The sequence below is a fragment of the Lissotriton helveticus genome, chromosome 11, assembly GCF_964261635.1.
Source record: "Lissotriton helveticus chromosome 11, aLisHel1.1, whole genome shotgun sequence".
Lineage (NCBI taxonomy): Eukaryota > Metazoa > Chordata > Amphibia > Caudata > Salamandridae > Lissotriton > Lissotriton helveticus.
The window spans coordinates 1,045,075,304-1,045,096,143 of NC_136072.1; the positions used below are offsets into that span (position 1 = coordinate 1,045,075,304).

Genomic DNA, 20,840 nt, shown 5'->3' on the forward strand with positions numbered 1-20,840 from the left:
TTAAAAAGGCTCCCTTTCTTTCTATTGTTTGGTTTTGGAGGCCAAAGTCCAGCCTAATTTGGGCCGGTGAAACATATTTGAGAAGCTGGAAAATCGTTTGGTAAGAGGTTGCTATTACGCCTTCGAGGATTGCTGCGTCTCCTCCAGTCAGAGATTCACTCTCATATGTGATCGTAGGCTGCATTCACGGTGAGCAATTTGAGTTTTGTTTTTTGGTCTTCTCATTTTCATATTTTCTGGATTCCAGGCTTACAATGTTGAGGCTTTGTGTGTTGTTTTGGTCACCATAGTAGTTGATTTTATTTTAATGCCAGAAAGAGGGGCTTGTTGGAGGCCTTAATTTATAAATGTATTTTAAGTTTTGGGTAGGGGGTGCTTCTAGCCGAGTGGCTCGAGCCCCCCTACACAGGTTTAAAAAAATCAAGCACCCGGGGGTGGCGGTCCCCGGGGCTGCGGGGGGCCATGTGCCCCCGCAAATATTTTTAAAAAAGACGCGAGGGGGGTGGTCGCCGGGGCTTAGGGAGGCCTTGGAGGCCCCCAAACATTGCAAATAACAAGCCCGGGGGGTGGCGGTCCCCGGGGGTGCTGTGAGCCCCCAAAAATATTTAATGAAAGACCCGGGTGGTGGCGGTCCCCGGGGCTGCGGGGGCCTGCCTGGGCCCCTGCAATTATAATTTTGCATGCTGCCGGGACTTGGCCCTCCCAGGGGCTAAATAATAAGAAAGCGCGGGAGCCCACGCTAAGTTTTAAAAAAAAATTCGGCCGAAATTTCCGCTGGGTCGCGAATCTCGCAGATTTATTCTTTTTTTTATTTTATTTTATTTTTTACGTTTTTTGGGGCCCTGGGTCCTTATGGAACCCCCTGAGCAGGCCTAGGGAATCAGATGTTTCTACCCTGCCCCCTTTTGTTGTTTTACGCCTTTGTTTCCATGTTTTCTTGTGCCTCGGTTACCGAGGCGCAAGATGGCTGCCAAGACTTCCTGGTTTGGAGTGTTGACAGCAAAACATGTTTTGGGACCCCCCTTTTTTCTCAGCCCCGCTTGCCAAATCTTCCCGAAACTTTCAAGTTAGGAGCACCTCACAAGTTTTGAAAATTTCGTGAAGATTCGTCAACCGGCGCTAAAGTTATTGGGAAAAGAAAAAAATGCTTTTTGAATAGAAACAAGGTCCTAACTATAACTACCTACTTACGACCGCCAGTACGTAATATATATAGCGACGTGGAGACTCTCGTTAGCTTGCAGCAGGACTTGGTTTTCATATATATATATATGTATATATATATATGTGTGTATATGTGTGTATATATATATATATGTGTATATATATATATATATGTGTATCCCCCTCCAAATACCTCGAAGATTTACGAAGCAGGCCAGGACACACAGGATTCGTTTGCAGGTTTATTTAGCAGGTGAAAAAGTGCGACGCGTTTCGCCGATAAGGCTTGCTCACGCTCGTCAGAAAAATAGTAACCACCATTTTTAAAAGTGCTTAACACACACCCCCAGTGAATCATGTGTTTAAACAAGTATTCATTGCGGCCATTTTGTACATATGCTTACAGCGTTATATGTGTTCAATAAACATCGTGAAACATGTCCAATAACAATGTACAATCACAAATAGGGAAACCATATTAATGGGACACAATTGTGCAAAAGCAAATACAATGTTTCAAAATTCGAGTACACATTACATTCAGCTTGTAAACTTGTTGTTTCAATTGTATTAACAACCACACAACGACGAAAATAAATACATCCATATTTTACATGCCCATGTGGGATAACCTCTGGACAACAATCGCGATGTAAGCATAAATATTGCTCAACCAAATGTCCATCCAATTACATGTATCTGCCCATGTGGGCTATCGGGTAGATTTTAAACTCTTCAACGGGTGTTGATCCATTCTGCCCCAGTGGGCATATATATCTCCTCATCACATCAAATTGAATTTGAAACAAAAAGTGTCCCATACAGTATATGTTCTGCTTCCCACACTCCAATGTCTCCAATAGTGCCACAAAGTTCCTGGAAAAACACACAAATGTGATATAAGTCTATTAAAATTTAAATTAAAATTAAAAATACAGACGGCATATATTCAATTCAATTCCTCAATGTCATTATTCTTCATACAAATGTACTGATAATTCCTCACTGGTGTTCAGCCCCATAGGTGTCAAACATTGGAAGTCAATTATGTACTTAGATTCCAGTTTTCTCATGGAGAGTTCATAATTGCCCCCCCGTATTCCCAGATCGACACAATCAATAACCACCATGCGAAGTTTCGTCTCATCCTGCATGTGAAAATCAAAGAAGTGCCTGGCGACCGGATATTGTTTGTTATAATTCCGTATCGCTCTTAGGTGTTCCAACACTCTCTTCTTGGCCTCATGTTTTGTGCTACCCACATACAGTTTGTTGCACGGACAGATCAAAACATATACACTGTATGGGGTATTGCAAGTTAGTCGTTTTTTAATGATAAATTCTCTGGATGTACCAGGTATCATCAGAGTCTTGCAATCTCTGCTGTGTTTGCATGCCTTGCATTTCTTACAGCACGCAAACCCAGTGTTGGTGGCATGTGTCAGTCGACCTACTTCAGTTACATAGTTATTACTTATCTCATCTCGTAGGGATCTACCTTTTCTGAACGTAATCTGAGGATTATCTCCCAGGTATTTAGAGAGATGTTCATCAGTGTTTAACACATGCCAATGTTTCTTGAATACCTTTCTTACATCCTGTGCTTGGCCTGAAAACGTGGTTATAAATCTGATTGTTTCAGACTCTGGCTGGGGTAATTTTGGAGCTAGTAATTCGTCTCTTGTTTTACTGTTGCTACGTTCTACCGCCTTAGCAATGACCTTGTTCCCGTAGCCTCTCTGTCTAAATCTCTGGCACATAACCATTTCCTCCTTCTTGTATCCTTCCTGTGTGCTGCAATTGCGCCTGGCACGCAATAATTCCCCATATGGGATACTGTACGCAGGATTCTTGGGATGGCAACTTGAAGCTCGTAAAAGACTGTTGCCTGAGGTGTTTTTCCTGAACAATTTTGTGGTCAGAGTGTTATCAACCACCTCAATCTCAACATCCAGAAATTCCATTCTGGATTTACTGATATTTTCAGTAAGAATCAAATTCAGGCTGTTGATATTCAGCTTATTAATAAACTGTTTGACCGAGTTCTCATCACCATTCCAAATGAAAAAAATATCGTCGATGTAACGCAGCCACAGGGACACATTGTTGAATTCTGCCATCTCCATGACCACCCGCTCCTCCCACCAGCCCATGAATAAATTCGCGTAGCTGGGGGCGAAGCAGGTTCCCATGGCCGTGCCCTGTGACTGGCGGTACATGACGTCATTGAAATAAAAAAAATTGTTTCTTAGGCAGAAGTCTATCATGGATAGCAACATTTGGGAATGTAGCAACAAAGAGATAGATCTTGAATTTAAATAGTGTTTAACAGCCTCCAACCCGTCCTTGTGCTGGATGCAGGTATAGAGGCTGCTGACGTCTAGTGTGACCAGTGTGTAGTTTTTGTCCCAATGAATTCCATTAATCATACTCAAGAATTGAGTGGTGTCCTTCACATAGGATGGCAATGCCACCACAAAATTTCTGAGATAATGGTCGATATATTTGGAGGTATGTTCCAACAAAGAGCCAATTGATGACACAATAGGACGACCCGGCGGATTGTCCGGGTCTTTGTGGAGTTTAGGAAGGAGGTACAATATTGGTACTTTCGGGTGGGCACAATACAGGTACTGATATTCCTCTATTTCTAGGAGTCCTTTGTCCCTCCACTCCAACAGGTGATCTCTAAAAGTCCCTGTGGCTCTTAACTCATCTTCCTTCCCACATCTGCAATAACACAATGGATCTTGTAATTGTCTAAGTCCTTCTTTGAGGTATGTCTGTTTATCCAAAACCACAACATTACCTCCTTTATCGGATTGTCGTATCACGATTTCTTGATCAGCTCTAAGGGACTCAATAGACAACAATTGTGCACTTGTTAGATTCTTGTTGTTCTGGGGTATTCTTTTAAATCTTAGTTTCCCTAGATCTTTTAGTACCCCCCTCTCAAACACATCGATAGCATCACATTGAACTGCTGGTAAAAACACACTCTTGGGTTTGAATTTTGACCCTGGATTAGTATCCAAATCAAGGCCCCAACTCTCCCAATTTGGTTCAACACTAGTGTTTTCATCGTCTCCAATAATTTCTTCAAGTAAGAAAATGTCCTCAACATCAAGATTACTCTGGATATTACTAGTCAGTACAGCAGGTCTATCCTTAACTTTGGTACAAAACCATTTCTTCAATTTCAGTTTTCTGGCAAATAGAAACAAATCAATGCGGGTCTGGGTAAAGTTCATATTCTGAGAAGGACAGAAGGAAAGGCCAAGTGCCAAGATCTCACGCTCACCTTCCGTTAGCACATGGCGTGACAGATTCACCACCGTCATGTTCATTTCATGTTTCTGCTCCTTGTTTCCATTCCCATTGGAGCCTTTGTGGTGTTTGTTCCTCCTGTTTTTGGCTTTCTTGTTCCGCCTGTTCCTCCTCTGCTTCCTCGTCCTCGACCCCTCCCATTCCCCTTCTCCCCCTGAAAAGTGTCTGTCCTGTTCTGGCTCATCATCTGGAATTGGGCTAAAAAATTCACCCTTTTGTTGGCAACGGCAGCAGGTTCCTTCACTGTACCCGAATTAGACGCATCCGACAGATTGCCATCGGAGATATCACTTTCTACTACTTCAGTACTTGATCCAGGTTTCTGTTTGTTAATAATTGCCATCCCTGTGTTTTTATCAAAAAGGTGGTCATACTTCTTTTGAAATGTTAGGGTGCGTCCAGATTGGTAGTCGTTGTAGTCCCTGATAAATTTCCGTTGTTTCTTAGCCGTGATCTCTTCCTCCAACTTTTCCATTCTCCCATTTAGTTTCTTTATATGTTCTTCCAGTGCCTCTTTTGTCATCAGAGGTTCAATTTCCGCTAGGAGGCTCTCTATGTTCAATAAGAGCTTTGCACGGTCTTTTAAGGCATATTTCACAAGGATTCTCAACATTGTTACCGAACAGGCAGAGGTGTTGTCTGACCATTCATTTATCATTTCTGGGTCTGGGTCCTCATAAGTAGGAATGGTGAAAATCCTCAGACCTCGTGGGACGCGTTTTACTTCGATATACCTAGATAGTGACTCCACCTCCCACCACTTGGAGAGTTCTCTCTTGTATAATTTCTCCAACTGGCTGAGTTTAGCCTGCAAGGTTATTTCATGGCCAATGCTTATTGAGATCTGTGCTGGCTCTGTACTCGTGCCTGCCACATTGAAGAATAATTTATCCGCCGTCTGTTTACGACGAGAGTCCAATTCACCTGCCATGGTGATCAAAATAAAGCAAACTATTCCTGTACGTGTCACGAAGCTTGTGATTGCTTGTCAGCTTCGAACACGTTCGCAAAACTTCAGTACAATAGCGTAGGTAGGCTGGTATCCGTACTGCGCGAGCCCACGTGAAAGTATCAGGGCGTTCCCACCCCGAGCTCTCCGCTGGCTTGCCTCTCCGGATCCTCAGCTTTCCACAATGCGATTTAAAGCAAATCACCGTCTGGGCACACACGTTTTGTGAGTTTTTGCAATATCTGGAACAGTCCCCCACACTGGTGTTTCGCCAGCAGGTTCCAAACACGGTGTTTGTGCACCGAAGGTCAGCCAGTGCACCTTACATGTAGTCTTCACTCCTCCAATGCCGGTTAGTGCACACAGGCTGTCGTTGCGCGGTCCTGGACAGGCCACCGACAGGCCTCGAATAACCCCCTCCAAATACCTCGAAGATTTACGAAGCAGGCCAGGACACACAGGATTCGTTTGCAGGTTTATTTAGCAGGTGAAAAAGTGCGACGCGTTTCGCCGATAAGGCTTGCTCACGCTCGTCAGAAAAATAGTAACCACCATTTTTAAAAGTGCTTAACACACACCCCCAGTGAATCGTAAATCTTCGAGGTATTTGGAGGGGGTTATTCGAGGCCTGTCGGTGGCCTGTCCAGGACCGCGCAACGACAGCCTGTGTGCACTAACCGGCATTGGAGGAGTGAAGACTACATGTAAGGTGCACTGGCTGACCTTCGGTGCACAAACACCGTGTTTGGAACCTGCTGGCGAAACACCAGTGTGGGGGACTGTTCCAGATATTGCAAAAACTCACAAAACGTGTGTGCCCAGACGGTGATTTGCTTTAAATCGCATTGTGGAAAGCTGAGGATCCGGAGAGGCAAGCCAGCGGAGAGCTCGGGGTGGGAACGCCCTGATACTTTCACGTGGGCTCGCGCAGTACGGATACCAGCCTACCTACGCTATTGTACTGAAGTTTTGCGAACGTGTTCGAAGCTGACAAGCAATCACAAGCTTCGTGACACGTACAGGAATAGTTTGCTTTATTTTGATCACCATGGCAGGTGAATTGGACTCTCGTCGTAAACAGACGGCGGATAAATTATTCTTCAATGTGGCAGGCACGAGTACAGAGCCAGCACAGATCTCAATAAGCATTGGCCATGAAATAACCTTGCAGGCTAAACTCAGCCAGTTGGAGAAATTATACAAGAGAGAACTCTCCAAGTGGTGGGAGGCGGAGTCACTATCTAGGTATATCGAAGTAAAACGCGTCCCACGAGGTCTGAGGATTTTCACCATTCCTACTTATGAGGACCCAGACCCAGAAATGATAAATGAATGGTCAGACAACACCTCTGCCTGTTCGGTAACAATGTTGAGAATCCTTGTGAAATATGCCTTAAAAGACCGTGCAAAGCTCTTGTTGAACATAGAGAGCCTCCTAGCGGAAATTGAACCTCTGATGACAAAAGAGGCACTGGAAGAACATATAAAGAAACTAAATGGGAGAATGGAAAAGTTGGAGGAAGAGATCACGGCTAAGAAACAACGGAAATTTATCAGGGACTACAACGACTACCAATCTGGACGCACCCTAACATTTCAAAAGAAGTATGACCACCTTTTTGATAAAAACACAGGGATGGCAATTATTAACAAACAGAAACCTGGATCAAGTACTGAAGTAGTAGAAAGTGATATCTCCGATGGCAATCTGTCGGATGCGTCTAATTCGGGTACAGTGAAGGAACCTGCTGCCGTTGCCAACAAAAGGGTGAATTTTTTAGCCCAATTCCAGATGATGAGCCAGAACAGGACAGACACTTTTCAGGGGGAGAAGGGGAATGGGAGGGGTCGAGGACGAGGAAGCAGAGGAGGAACAGGCGGAACAAGAAAGCCAAAAACAGGAGGAACAAACACCACAAAGGCTCCAATGGGAATGGAAACAAGGAGCAGAAACATGAAATGAACATGACGGTGGTGAATCTGTCACGCCATGTGCTAACGGAAGGTGAGCGTGAGATCTTGGCACTTGGCCTTTCCTTCTGTCCTTCTCAGAATATGAACTTTACCCAGACCCGCATTGATTTGTTTCTATTTGCCAGAAAACTGAAATTGAAGAAATGGTTTTGTACCAAAGTTAAGGATAGACCTGCTGTACTGACTAGTAATATCCAGAGTAATCTTGATGTTGAGGACATTTTCTTACTTGAAGAAATTATTGGAGACGATGAAAACACTAGTGTTGAACCAAATTGGGAGAGTTGGGGCCTTGATTTGGATACTAATCCAGGGTCAAAATTCAAACCCAAGAGTGTGTTTTTACCAGCAGTTCAATGTGATGCTATCGATGTGTTTGAGAGGGGGGTACTAAAAGATCTAGGGAAACTAAGATTTAAAAGAATACCCCAGAACAACAAGAATCTAACAAGTGCACAATTGTTGTCTATTGAGTCCCTTAGAGCTGATCAAGAAATCGTGATACGACAATCCGATAAAGGAGGTAATGTTGTGGTTTTGGATAAACAGACATACCTCAAAGAAGGACTTAGACAATTACAAGATCCATTGTGTTATTGCAGATGTGGGAAGGAAGATGAGTTAAGAGCCACAGGGACTTTTAGAGATCACCTGTTGGAGTGGAGGGACAAAGGACTCCTAGAAATAGAGGAATATCAGTACCTGTATTGTGCCCACCCGAAAGTACCAATATTGTACCTCCTTCCTAAACTCCACAAAGACCCGGACAATCCGCCGGGTCGTCCTATTGTGTCATCAATTGGCTCTTTGTTGGAGCATACCTCCAAATATATCGACCATTATCTCAGAAATTTTGTGGTGGCATTGCCATCCTATGTGAAGGACACCACTCAATTCTTGAGTATGATTAATGGAATTCATTGGGACAAAAACTACACACTGGTCACACTAGACGTCAGCAGCCTCTATACCTGCATCCAGCACAAGGACGGGTTGGAGGCTGTTAAACACTATTTAAATTCAAGATCTATCTCTTTGTTGCTACATTCCCAAATGTTGCTATCCATGATAGACTTCTGCCTAAGAAACAATTTTTTTTATTTCAATGACGTCATGTACCGCCAGTCACAGGGCACGGCCATGGGAACCTGCTTCGCCCCCAGCTACGCGAATTTATTCATGGGCTGGTGGGAGGAGCGGGTGGTCATGGAGATGGCAGAATTCAACAATGTGTCCCTGTGGCTGCGTTACATCGACGATATTTTTTTCATTTGGAATGGTGATGAGAACTCGGTCAAACAGTTTATTAATAAGCTGAATATCAACAGCCTGAATTTGATTCTTACTGAAAATATCAGTAAATCCAGAATGGAATTTCTGGATGTTGAGATTGAGGTGGTTGATAACACTCTGACCACAAAATTGTTCAGGAAAAACACCTCAGGCAACAGTCTTTTACGAGCTTCAAGTTGCCATCCCAAGAATCTTGTGTACAGCATCCCTTATGGGGAATTATTGCGTGCCAGGCGCAATTGCAGCACACAGGAAGGATACAAGAAGGAGGAAATGGTTATGTGCCAGAGATTTAGACAGAGAGGCTACGGGAACAAGGTCATTGCTAAGGCGGTAGAACGTAGCAACAGTAAAACAAGAGACGAATTACTAGCTCCAAAATTACCCCAGCCAGAGTCTGAAACAATCAGATTTATAACCACGTTTTCAGGCCAAGCACAGGATGTAAGAAAGGTATTCAAGAAACATTGGCATGTGTTAAACACTGATGAACATCTCTCTAAATACCTGGGAGATAATCCTCAGATTACGTTCAGAAAAGGTAGATCCCTACGAGATGAGATAAGTAATAACTATGTAACTGAAGTAGGTCGACTGACACATGCCACCAACACTGGGTTTGCGTGCTGTAAGAAATGCAAGGCATGCAAACACAGCAGAGATTGCAAGACTCTGATACCTGGTACATCCAGAGAATTTATCATTAAAAAACGACTAACTTGCAATACCCCATACAGTGTATATGTTTTGATCTGTCCGTGCAACAAACTGTATGTGGGTAGCACAAAACATGAGGCCAAGAAGAGAGTGTTGGAACACCTAAGAGCGATACGGAATTATAACAAACAATATCCGGTCGCCAGGCACTTCTTTGATTTTCACATGCAGGATGAGACGAAACTTCGCATGGTGGTTATTGATTGTGTCGATCTGGGAATACGGGGGGGCAATTATGAACTCTCCATGAGAAAACTGGAATCTAAGTACATAATTGACTTCCAATGTTTGACACCTATGGGGCTGAGCACCAGTGAGGAATTATCAGTACATTTGTATGAAGAATAATGACATTGAGGAATTGAATTGAATATATGCCGTCTGTATTTTTAATTTTAATTTAAATTTTAATAGACTTATATCACATTTGTGTGTTTTTCCAGGAACTTTGTGGCACTATTGGAGACATTGGAGTGTGGGAAGCAGAACATATACTGTATGGGACACTTTTTGTTTCAAATTCAATTTGATGTGATGAGGAGATATATATGCCCACTGGGGCAGAATGGATCAACACCCGTTGAAGAGTTTAAAATCTACCCGATAGCCCACATGGGCAGATACATGTAATTGGATGGACATTTGGTTGAGCAATATTTATGCTTACATCGCGATTGTTGTCCAGAGGTTATCCCACATGGGCATGTAAAATATGGATGTATTTATTTTCGTCGTTGTGTGGTTGTTAATACAATTGAAACAACAAGTTTACAAGCTGAATGTAATGTGTACTCGAATTTTGAAACATTGTATTTGCTTTTGCACAATTGTGTCCCATTAATATGGTTTCCCTATTTGTGATTGTACATTGTTATTGGACATGTTTCACGATGTTTATTGAACACATATAACGCTGTAAGCATATGTACAAAATGGCCGCAATGAATACTTGTTTAAACACATGATTCACTGGGGGTGTGTGTTAAGCACTTTTAAAAATGGTGGTTACTATTTTTCTGACGAGCGTGAGCAAGCCTTATCGGCGAAACGCGTCGCACTTTTTCACCTGCTAAATAAACCTGCAAACGAATCCTGTGTGTCCTGGCCTGCTTCGTAAATCTTCGAGGTATTTGGAGGGGGTTATTCGAGGCCTGTCGGTGGCCTGTCCAGGACCGCGCAACGACAGCCTGTGTGCACTAACCGGCATTGGAGGAGTGAAAAAAAAAAAAATATATATATGTGTATATATATATATGTGTATATATATATATGTGTATATAAACACCGGTTTTTGAAACTAAGCTGGCCTGGACGTCGTTCTTGAGAGATTGGAGAACGTGTGCTGTGAAAATATGTATATATATGTGTATATATATGTATATATATATATATGTATATTTATTTTTTTCCAAGGATGCGGCACACAGGTAAGGTACTTTTTCACAAAACAGTCTTGATTCACTCCTCGCTCGGACCAACGCTTTTCAGCCTAGTTGATAAATTTGTCAACTTACCTGTGTGCTGCATCCTTGGAAAAATTGTTTAAATGGGCCTGGATCCGGCCCCTTTGCAGAGCACCTGCAGCTGAGCGCATTGTGGTGAAGGATCACTTTGAGGAAAAAAAAAAAAAAATTATATATATATATATATATATATATATATATATATATATATATATATATATATATATATACATATATATATATATATATATATATACATACATACATGGGTGTGTGTGTGTATATATATGTGTATATATATGTGTGTGTGTGTGTATATATATATATATATATATATATATATATATATATATATATATATATGTATATATATATATATATATACCACTTTCACAAGAGTAAGGGAAGAGCAGGTATGAATACATTTGTGCTGTGAAAAACGGTGCCATTGTCTTAATGATACAAATGTATCAAGAATGAATGTATTGTAATATAGGCAAAACCTTCTAAACATTTTAAATAACATGAAGTCGTGGTGTTTTGTACAGCCTGAGCATAACCTATCTTAATGTAGAAAGCATGTTTTAGAACTTCACAGAGATTAGACTTCAATTCATCAGATACCCAGAAGGCAGGAATTTTACGTTAACGTTGAACACCATTGACACCTGGACTGTTTGCAACCAACTGATTTGCAGAGCATCTCAACAAAATGGCGGCTCTCTTTGTGCTGTCCGATTATGGGTAAGAATCCCGGCCTGGACATTTCAGTCTTTCATTCCCCCGTGGGCTATTAATTAAGTACAAGACCTTTTAAAATACTAGAATTTAGCTAAACAGCAAAACTGCTGCAGTCAGCACTGTTTAAAATACACCTTGTTTCTTATAAACACACCAACATCTAAACGTGCTAAAATACTTCAAAGCGCTGTATTTGTAAAACGTGTGAATATGGAACTGTTGCTTATTGTTTTTTTCTGATATGTCATTTCAAATCTTATGTCTAATGATTTTCTTTCAACCACCAGGAATACAGACTGGAAAGTGCGTCAGCTATAATTCAACTGTGAGAACCTGTGAGGTGTCGGCCTGGTGCCCTGTGGAGTCAGATAGAAATGCCCCTAGGTGAGTATCGCGATTGGCTGCCTCAAAACTGGACCGCAGAGGATGGGTGATTCATCTACAAGTTATTACATAGTGCTAGGCGGTCCACCCAATGCCCAAGTTAGGTTTTCAGGCTATCCGCAATGTTTATGCATGAAGTGAATTTACATATAATTATTTCCACTGAGGATTATTTAGATACTTTCTGGGGTATTGCGAAAAATTGGCAGAATTTTATGGTTTGCGGTTGGTCGATCCCAGCCCTACACAGCATTAGCTCTCTATGGGACATTCAAAGTTACAATGGTAGAAGGAAGAACCAATTTAGAGTTTGGGATTGGACAAGATGGGGGGTGAACGTCTGTGTCATGACTGAGCTTCCATGTAGCCATCTGGGACAAAGTACGAGAGACTTTAATTTGGATGTTCCTTTGGAATAGAAATTACGTCTCAAATAGTTTTGGTGTTCTTCCACGAACCCCTAAGACCAGTAGGACCATAGTGAGTGGAGGGAACTCTGAAGGGGAAAAGGAGAGGACGTGTGGAAACACTTCTAGGTATCTCAGCATTACTTTATTTTCACTTGCCTGGGATCAGAGTTTGAATGAAGTTCACTTACTTTACTTCTTAATTCCAGGCCCTCTTGGCTTTTGTGCTTCTTTCTGCAGGCCCAGACCTTCTAATACAAGATTAGCTCAATTTGTTCCATTCTGCGTCAGTCTGATTGGGTCCTTCCTTCTATGCTTGCACTTAACTTGTTACGTTCTGGACGATGGTTGTTTCTTGATCTCCTAGCAAGACTGCAGTTCTTCTATGCAGTTTTGTATGCTTTTGTTTTCTTCTTTTTTTTTTTTTAAAGAGTTTTATATAGCGCGAACTAGACCCGAAGATATCGGGTATCGGAGCGCTTTACATAGCGCCAGTTTTGTTACACAATGACAAATTCATTTTTTTTAGGCACGGGGAGATTAAGTGATTTGCCCAGGTAGGCTGTCAGTGGCAGTGACGGACACTTCCGTGGTGAACTCTGGGGACAGTCTCAGTGCGGGGGTGTGAAGGGGAGGATTGCGGTGCAATTCGGCCCGTTTTTAATAGATTGATGTTCAGAATTTAACTGACTTTTAAAACTGTTTAAAATTTGTTTACTACTGCTAGCTCGTTTTTGTTCTTAATTTGCTGAACCCTACCTGCTTCCTTTTCCCGCCGCGTCCATTGTGGGCGTTTGAGCGGAGGGTGAGGAACCCACCACTTCCTGCCTCACCAGCGCTCGGGTTAGCGCTCTAGTTTCTACAGGCCTACCCCTATTTATGAGGATAGGTCAACGACCGCGCGCAGCGGGCGCGCCGAGTGCGCACCGAAAGCGCACACAGGGCAAGCCCGTCTGCGCCCGTCCGCGACTGGACGCGGCCAGGGGCCAGTACCTCGGATTCCGATTCCAGCGGTCTGGTAAAAGACCTGCGATATTCACTTGAAGAATTAACCCTTCTCCGCCCCATTCCCATGGCCGCATGCAAACACAGTTTGCAGCCTGAATGCATGCCCCAAGAGTGTAGGGATTGCCATTTTTATCCTGTTACTGATGCGGAGACTGTGAGGGAGGCAGATCAACTCTCCATGTTCTTAGTGAACTGTCGTTCATTCAAAAAACACAGACTGAATATCTGCAATATTCTTACTGACTATCAGCCGGATCTGTTGTTTCTAACGGAGACCTGGCTGGATGAGGCCTCTGCTCCTGAGATTCTTGAGGCCCTTCCATCGGCCTATACCCTTTTAAGAATTGATAGAGGAATCCAAAGAGGGGGTGGCATTGCTATAGTGCATAAAATGGAGCTCGAGTGCTCCTTGGAGCAAGTGAAAATCAGTAACTGTGAAGCGGGACTATTCTCTATCAAAGTCTCCCCAGAGTGTAATATCAAGGGCTATCTTATCTATCGCCCTCCAGGGGGTCCATACAATTCGCTGAGAGCCTCCTGGAAACGGTGACTCAGCCGGCCCTACGGTTTAGTAAATTCCTCATAGTAGGTGATCTTAACTTACACTTTGAGGATGCAAACTGTGCCGAGGCACAATCAGTAATTACCTCTTTGAATGCCTTGATGCTTAGACTTTCTGATGGGAGGCCAACCCATCAAGCGGGGCATCTTCTGGATCCCAGTTTTTCTAATTGGGATGATATTAAGGTGCTCACCCCATAAGGATCCTATGGTCAGACCATTACCTTATTCCTTTTGTTGTATTAGGCATGCCCAGAGGAGAAATACCCAAGAGACCTCTCCTATCTAAGCGTAGGAATTGGAACAAATTCAGCCATAAGGTATTTGAATCTGCATTAAGCCAGGAAGCCCCTCGGCTTAGTAAGACTCTCATGGCAGCTTGGAAGGACTATGAGGAATGGGTATCGAAGGCATCAGAGAAGGTGGCCCCCTGGACCCTAAAAGCCCCAGTACGAGGGTCTAGGTCAGCCCCATGGTATAATGAGGGATGTATGACACTACAACGCATGCTTTTACCACGCATGCTGTTACAACGCAGTTTTTACAACGCATGCTGTTACAACGCATAACGCTTTGGGGTGCTGGATAGTGAATAGTTTAATTTACAATTCCAACTCCAGTCCCCGTGGATAGTAGGGAAGGTGTTGGATAGTAAATTAAATCTATTCCCTATCCTAGAGCGCCCCCCAGTGCAATGCGTTGTAATGGTTTTCGTTGTAAAACCTGCGTTGTAATAGCACTGCGTTGTAAAAGTTTTGTTGTAAAGGATGTTTCCCTATAATAAGGATTTGCGCGCAGTGAAGGCTAAATGTAAGTGTCTGGAACGCCTCTGGCGCGAAGACTATGATCCGGCCCGTAAAGAGTTATACAGGAGCAGCTTGAGGGAATACCATAGTCTGATTAAAAAGGCTAAAAGGAATTTTATAAAAGAGAGGATTGAATTATCCGATAATTCCTCTAAAGAGATTTTCTTAATTTATAAGGAATTGACGTCTCTTACGACTACATTGACCAAAGACCTTCCCTCCACTGAGATATGTGAAGCCATTGCTGACCACTTTGTGAGCAAAGTGGAGAAGATTTATGAATCTTTTCAACTGAGCCCAGCCGAAAATATCTCGGCTGTGGATACCTGTCAAAGGCTCATGAAGAATAGGTGTTCAAGGTCCCCCCGCGGGAGGAGTTGATAAAAGTAATCATGGGCATCCATTCTGGATCTCCTACGGATGTCGCCCCTGCTAAGATCCTCAGAAGCCATGTACCCCTTCTGAGTAACTATATAGGTAATCTGGCGACTCTATCTTTTCAAGAAAGTCTGGTGCCTGAGGAATGGAAACTTGCTCAGGTTGTTCCTATAAAAAAAGAAGGCTAATCTGAGTATGACCCAGCTCGATAATCTCCGCCCTATTTCCCTCCTGCCTTTCTGCGCCAAAGTAGTGGAGAAATTGGTCAATAACCAATTGGTTAAATTTGTGGAGGATAACCATCTCCTTCACTCCTCCCAATCGGGCTTTAGGGCGCCCTCCTCTTCTCCACAGAATTGCTTCATCGCAAAGTGGATGAGGGACATACAGCCGCTCTGATACTTCTAGACTTGAGTGCGGCTTTCGATACCGTATCGCACTCTGGACTCCTTGTCCGATTGAGAGAGATGGGGATAGCCGGCTCAGCCTATGAATGGTTGGGTTCCTTTCTGGCGGATAGGAAATTTCAAGTGCATTGCCCCCCTTTTAAATCCACACCTCGGTCTCTTAAACAAGGGGTTCCACAGGGCTCAATACTGAGCCCTACACTGTTTAATCTTTATATGGAGCCCCTGGCGAGGTTGGTAGAATCTTATGGGGTGGATATTATGACATATGCGGATGACACCCAACTGGTGGTCACTCTATCTCATAACCCAGTTGAGACAGCTGATAACTACTCCGCTTGTCTTGTGGCACTTGCTGGCTGGATGAAGAGCAATTACCTTTGTCTTAACTGGAATAAGACGGAACTTCTGGTGATAGGTTCTTCTCCCTCTATTTGGACATTGGCCTGGTGGCCAGCCGACTTGGGACCCACGCCCACCCCCTTTGACACGGTGAAGAACTTGGGTGTACTTTTGGACACTAACCTTTCATATTCTCAACATGTTGGGGTTGTGGCCGGCAAATGCTATGGCATACTAAAGGTTCTTCGTAAAATTCTAGATCTTCTTCCCATTGAAGCGAGGAAAACCTTAGTGCACGCCTTGGTCACTTCTCATCTTGATTATGGGAACTCTTTGCTCTGTGGCCTTAGTAAAAAGGGCCAGAAACAACTTCAATGTGTCCAAAATGCAGCTGCTAGACTGGTCTTGAACCTGTCTAGGAGGTCATCGGGGAAACGTGCTTTACAGACCTTGCACTGGCTTCCCATGCAGGAACGCGTCCGGTTTAAAACCATGTGCATTACCCACCGTATTGCACATGGCCGCGGCCCTGCCTACCTCCAAAATATGTTGACCGTATACCGTCCCAAACGTCTCTTGAGATCTATGGGCAGCATACAGCTCGTGGTACCTCGTATCCGTAGAGCACGGATGGGCGGGCGGTCCTTCAGGTTCCTAGCCAGCAAACAATGGAACGAACTACCCATTGAACTCCGGATGGAACCGTCTGAATCACTGTTCAGGCTGAAACTGAAGACCTACCTGTTTCCCAATGACTAGTTTTGTAGGATCCTATTGTCCCTTCCCTCCCCTATACGTTGGGCCTGTTTTTAGGAGTTCTGTGGAATACATCCTCAGCGCGGGGGCGCACTGTTCTTCTGTGTAACCAGGCGCTTAATAAAAGTTATTATTATTATTATTATTATTATTATTAGAGTCACAGGCTGTTTAGTGGTCATCAATGAAACTCATAACCTCTGCTCACCTGGTGGACTCCTCACTCCCTGGCAGGAACCCTTGCTCCGAAAACACAAACTGCTCCTGGATTACCAGAATTTGTGCTATCCGCGTAGTCTATCTGTGAAAGAATCAATGTTTTACTCTCCCAAAGTCTCTGCTGCAGAATTTATGGATCCTTTCTAAGGTACAATTAGAACAAGCATTTGCAATGCAATAGGTCTCGCATTTACACGTGTTTGAGGTATGCGCATTGTAAATGACAATAGCTTAAATTCTTGCAAATGTGAGACCTATTGTTTCGCAAATATTTTTTTTAATCAAAGCGCCCCATGCTGCGGTTTCACTTTAATAGCGGTCGCGCCCCCTCCCTTAACACAGCTCGTCTAAAGAAAGGGGCACGGCCTCCATTAACGTGAAAGTGCAGCATAGTGAGCTTTAATATTTGCAAAGCAATTGGTCTTGAATTTCCGAGAGTTTAAGCTATTGTCATTTACAATGCCAATAGCTCAAACTCTCGTAAATGCGAGACACCATTGTCCAGGGTTGCTTGGAAAGTGAAAGCGCACATGGCGCGCTGAATGTTGTAGGAAACCACGTTATGCCTGCAGTAGGGCACAACTCATGAAAAATAATAGTGCTTACAGACTAAATAAAACATACCACGTAACAGAAGTAAAAGGGCCAGTCCTCACAGGAAGTTTCAAGTGAAGACAAGGCGGTACTAAGAAGAGACTAACAAGCCTATTCACGAATCAGAAGGCAGCATTTACAAGGGGCTAAGACGCAAGCCAATGAAAAATATGGGTGAAGAGTGGGCAGAGCTCCCAAGTACCTACCTGAATACAGGGTGAGTCGCAGCACATGCAATGCCCAGGCTCGACCTAAAAAGCATACCTTACCTATATTTGACATTTAGGGGAGCATTGCAGGCTGGGCGTCCACGGTGACAGCCATATTTTTTTCCTCAGTCCTGAGGGGTTGGGCATTGACTGAGCTCTGGGATCTGTCGACAAAGAGAAAAAGTAATTGCTGAAGCTCTGACCCCATAAATTCCTATTGTTAAGGATTTATCTTCAACAGGTCTGGGTCATCAAGGCCGCAAAAGCTAACAGACATTTTGAGAAACTCTTATTGGCATAAGCAAGACCGAATTTCAGGCTACCTGATATTAGCATACAGAAAGAACTATACTGCAAAGGACCAAATCCATTGAATGTGGGGGAGTGTGCACCTGTGAAAGGGGTGACAACACTGATGCCTATGGAATGAATGAATGAATGAATTTTAGCCTTATAAAGCGCAAACTTTGCAGAGAGGCGTCAAGGCGCTACAGAAAGGGCCATTAGACAGGAATACATGTAAGGGTCACACTGAAAGACTGATAAAGAGCCAAGTCTTCAGGGCTTTGCGAAAGAGAGAGTGAGACAGGTGTCCAGAAATTGAAGAAGGGAGGGAATTCCAGAGCCTAGCAGCAGCGACGGAGAAGGCTCCAACCCCCTTCTGGCTCTCTTGAACCTGGGAACTACCAACAGATTTCTGCTGGCAGATCTTAACTGCTTGGTAGAAACATATTGTCGGAAGATCCCTTTAATGCCTTCAGAACCTAGATTGTAGAAAGCCTTGTGAGTAACACAGAGGGCCTTAAACAGAATTCTCCGGTATGAAGGGAGCCAGTGCATCTTACTGACAGAAGCCGAGACTGAATGGGATTTAGGAAGGCCCATCACCAGCCTGGCCACAGCATTCTGCACCAGCTGCAGTCTATGAACAAGCCCCTTGTTAGTACCCAAATAAAGGGCATTACAATAGTCCAGTCTAGATAGTACTAGGGCAATGACTGCCTGCTTTCGGGAAGTGAAAGAAAGACATTGAGAAATCTTCCTGACAATCTTGATGGTCCCAAAACAGGTAGCCACTGTTCTGTTGATCTGGGCGCCCAGGCAGAGGGAAATGTCCATTAAAACACCAATATATTTTCCTGGAGACACTGGGCAAGGGCAAGGGCCAAGCATATCAGGCCACCAAGCAATGGACCAGATATGCTATTGGTTTCCAAAGATCAATACTTCAATTTTGTTCCCGTTAAGTCTGGGATAGTTCTCTACCATCCAGGAGGAGACTGCCTGCATGCAGTTTTTGAAATTTGTAGCAGATGCCTCTATGCTGTTGGTGATAGACACCATAATTTGTGTGTCGTCAGCATAGGACAGCACCTCCAATCCAAAGGATCTAACGACCCCGGCCAGAGGGACAACATAAATATTAAAAAGAGGCTGACTCAATGAGAAGCCCTGAGGGACTTCACAAAGCAGCTGGTTGGGGGCAAAATAGAATTGATCCATTTTTACTATTTGTGACTGATCATTGAGAAATGAGGTAAGCAGCTTCAGGGCAGTGCCCCTAACCCCCATTTCCTTAAGCCAGTCCACCAGTCTCACGGGGGATACAGTGTCGAAGGCTGCTGTAAGGTCAAGAAGAATCAGTAGCGTGGAATGACCAGCGTCAACCTGAACTTGAATATTGTTGATTACGGAGGTTAACGCCGTCTCCATACTATGATCGCTTCAAAAACCATGCTGAGATTGACACATGCTTAACCTAGAGGTCACACACACACAACATAGTAGCCACTAACATGATGATACAGCCTGCTTTAGTGCAAAGAATTTTGGGGCTACAGGCACAATATGTGCATACTTTAGAGAGAGACCCCTTTCTGACCAAACGGATAAGGTACTCTTGACAGATTTACACAACAAGGACACACATTGCAGGCTGCATTGTAAAAGCATAATGAGGAGGAGCAAGAAGTAGCAACCCCCTGATGGTGCGAAGAACTGCGCCCTAACTTTTGTCGAATAATTAATTGTTAAAAGGGGTACCAGTTGATATTTTAAACAGTGGAGCCACTGAGACAACTACAGGTCTTAATATCGAAGGCCACCCACAAAATAATAAAAAGTTTTTATACAGGTTGCAGTGCCGTACTTTACAGATCTTTTCCATTGTTCGACCAGAACACAGGATATCTTGTGACTTACAAATATAATTAAAGTCCGTATATCTCTGTAGTACCACTAAGAATCAAGGAAAGGGAACAATATAGAGAAAACCCTATCAATCACATGTCTTGATGAAGATGGAACTATTTTGAAATAACCATTGAAACGCGTCGACACTACTCTGGTGACATATTCTCTGTTGGAACGTGGTCTTGGGATCACATAAGTAGAAGTCTAACCAGACCATGAATGCACAGTTATAGATGATATGTACAAACAATGACAAATTTAGGTGTCTGAAATTGTGTTTTCTCTTCTGTGTATGTATTTTTATGTATTTTATAGTTTTGTAATATATGTCAAAGTGATTTTATGAAGTATATGAAATGTATCAATGTTTTTTGTAGAATTTATTGATTTTTATCTTTATGTGATTTTAATTAAAGAGACACTTTTTTAGTCCATGTTTTAGAATCTAATTTGAATGGCTATTTTGAGTTGATAGATTTCAACTTAAAAGTTTGAGGTTTTAAATTTGATATTTGCCTTTTATTGAGCTACGGTGTACATGTTAATTGGTGTGTTCCAAAGGGAACTTGTATTTAGCTACAGGCACAATTCAATTTTTCTATTCATGGTCCCCCATGGCCCACTGGTGGTGACATAAGTCTGTTGCTTTATTGTACAACCAGCCCTGCGGCAACCACAGATCTAAAAGGACTCCTCAGAAACTTTCCTGGGGAATTTGTTGTACAACGCAACACCCCAAAGCAGGATAGACTCACACACCCTCCCAGATCACAGGCATAGAAGAGCTTGAGGTGACTTGCAGAACAGTGAAACAGGGCCACTGGATGCCATTGACACAGACTCCTGCTGTTAAAACTCTACCTACTGCAAGATATAGACAGTTCACCCCCTCAGAACAAAAATCAAAGATGAACATCAAAGTTCCCGAACACCTGAGAAGAAGGCGGA

General features: G+C 43.3%; 1 protein-coding gene across 1 annotated transcript in view; it reads left to right on the forward strand.

Moving 5' to 3' along the window:
• The window catches only part of LOC144792471 (P2X purinoceptor 7-like), a 215,639-nt gene that overhangs the window by 96,135 nt on the left and 98,664 nt on the right, over positions 1 to 20,840 (forward strand). Inside the window, exon 5 of the mRNA XM_078667500.1 lies at positions 11,916 to 12,012. Within this exon, the coding sequence (XP_078523626.1) occupies positions 11,916 to 12,012 (97 nt within the window). The remainder of the gene's footprint in view (positions 1 to 11,915; positions 12,013 to 20,840) is intronic.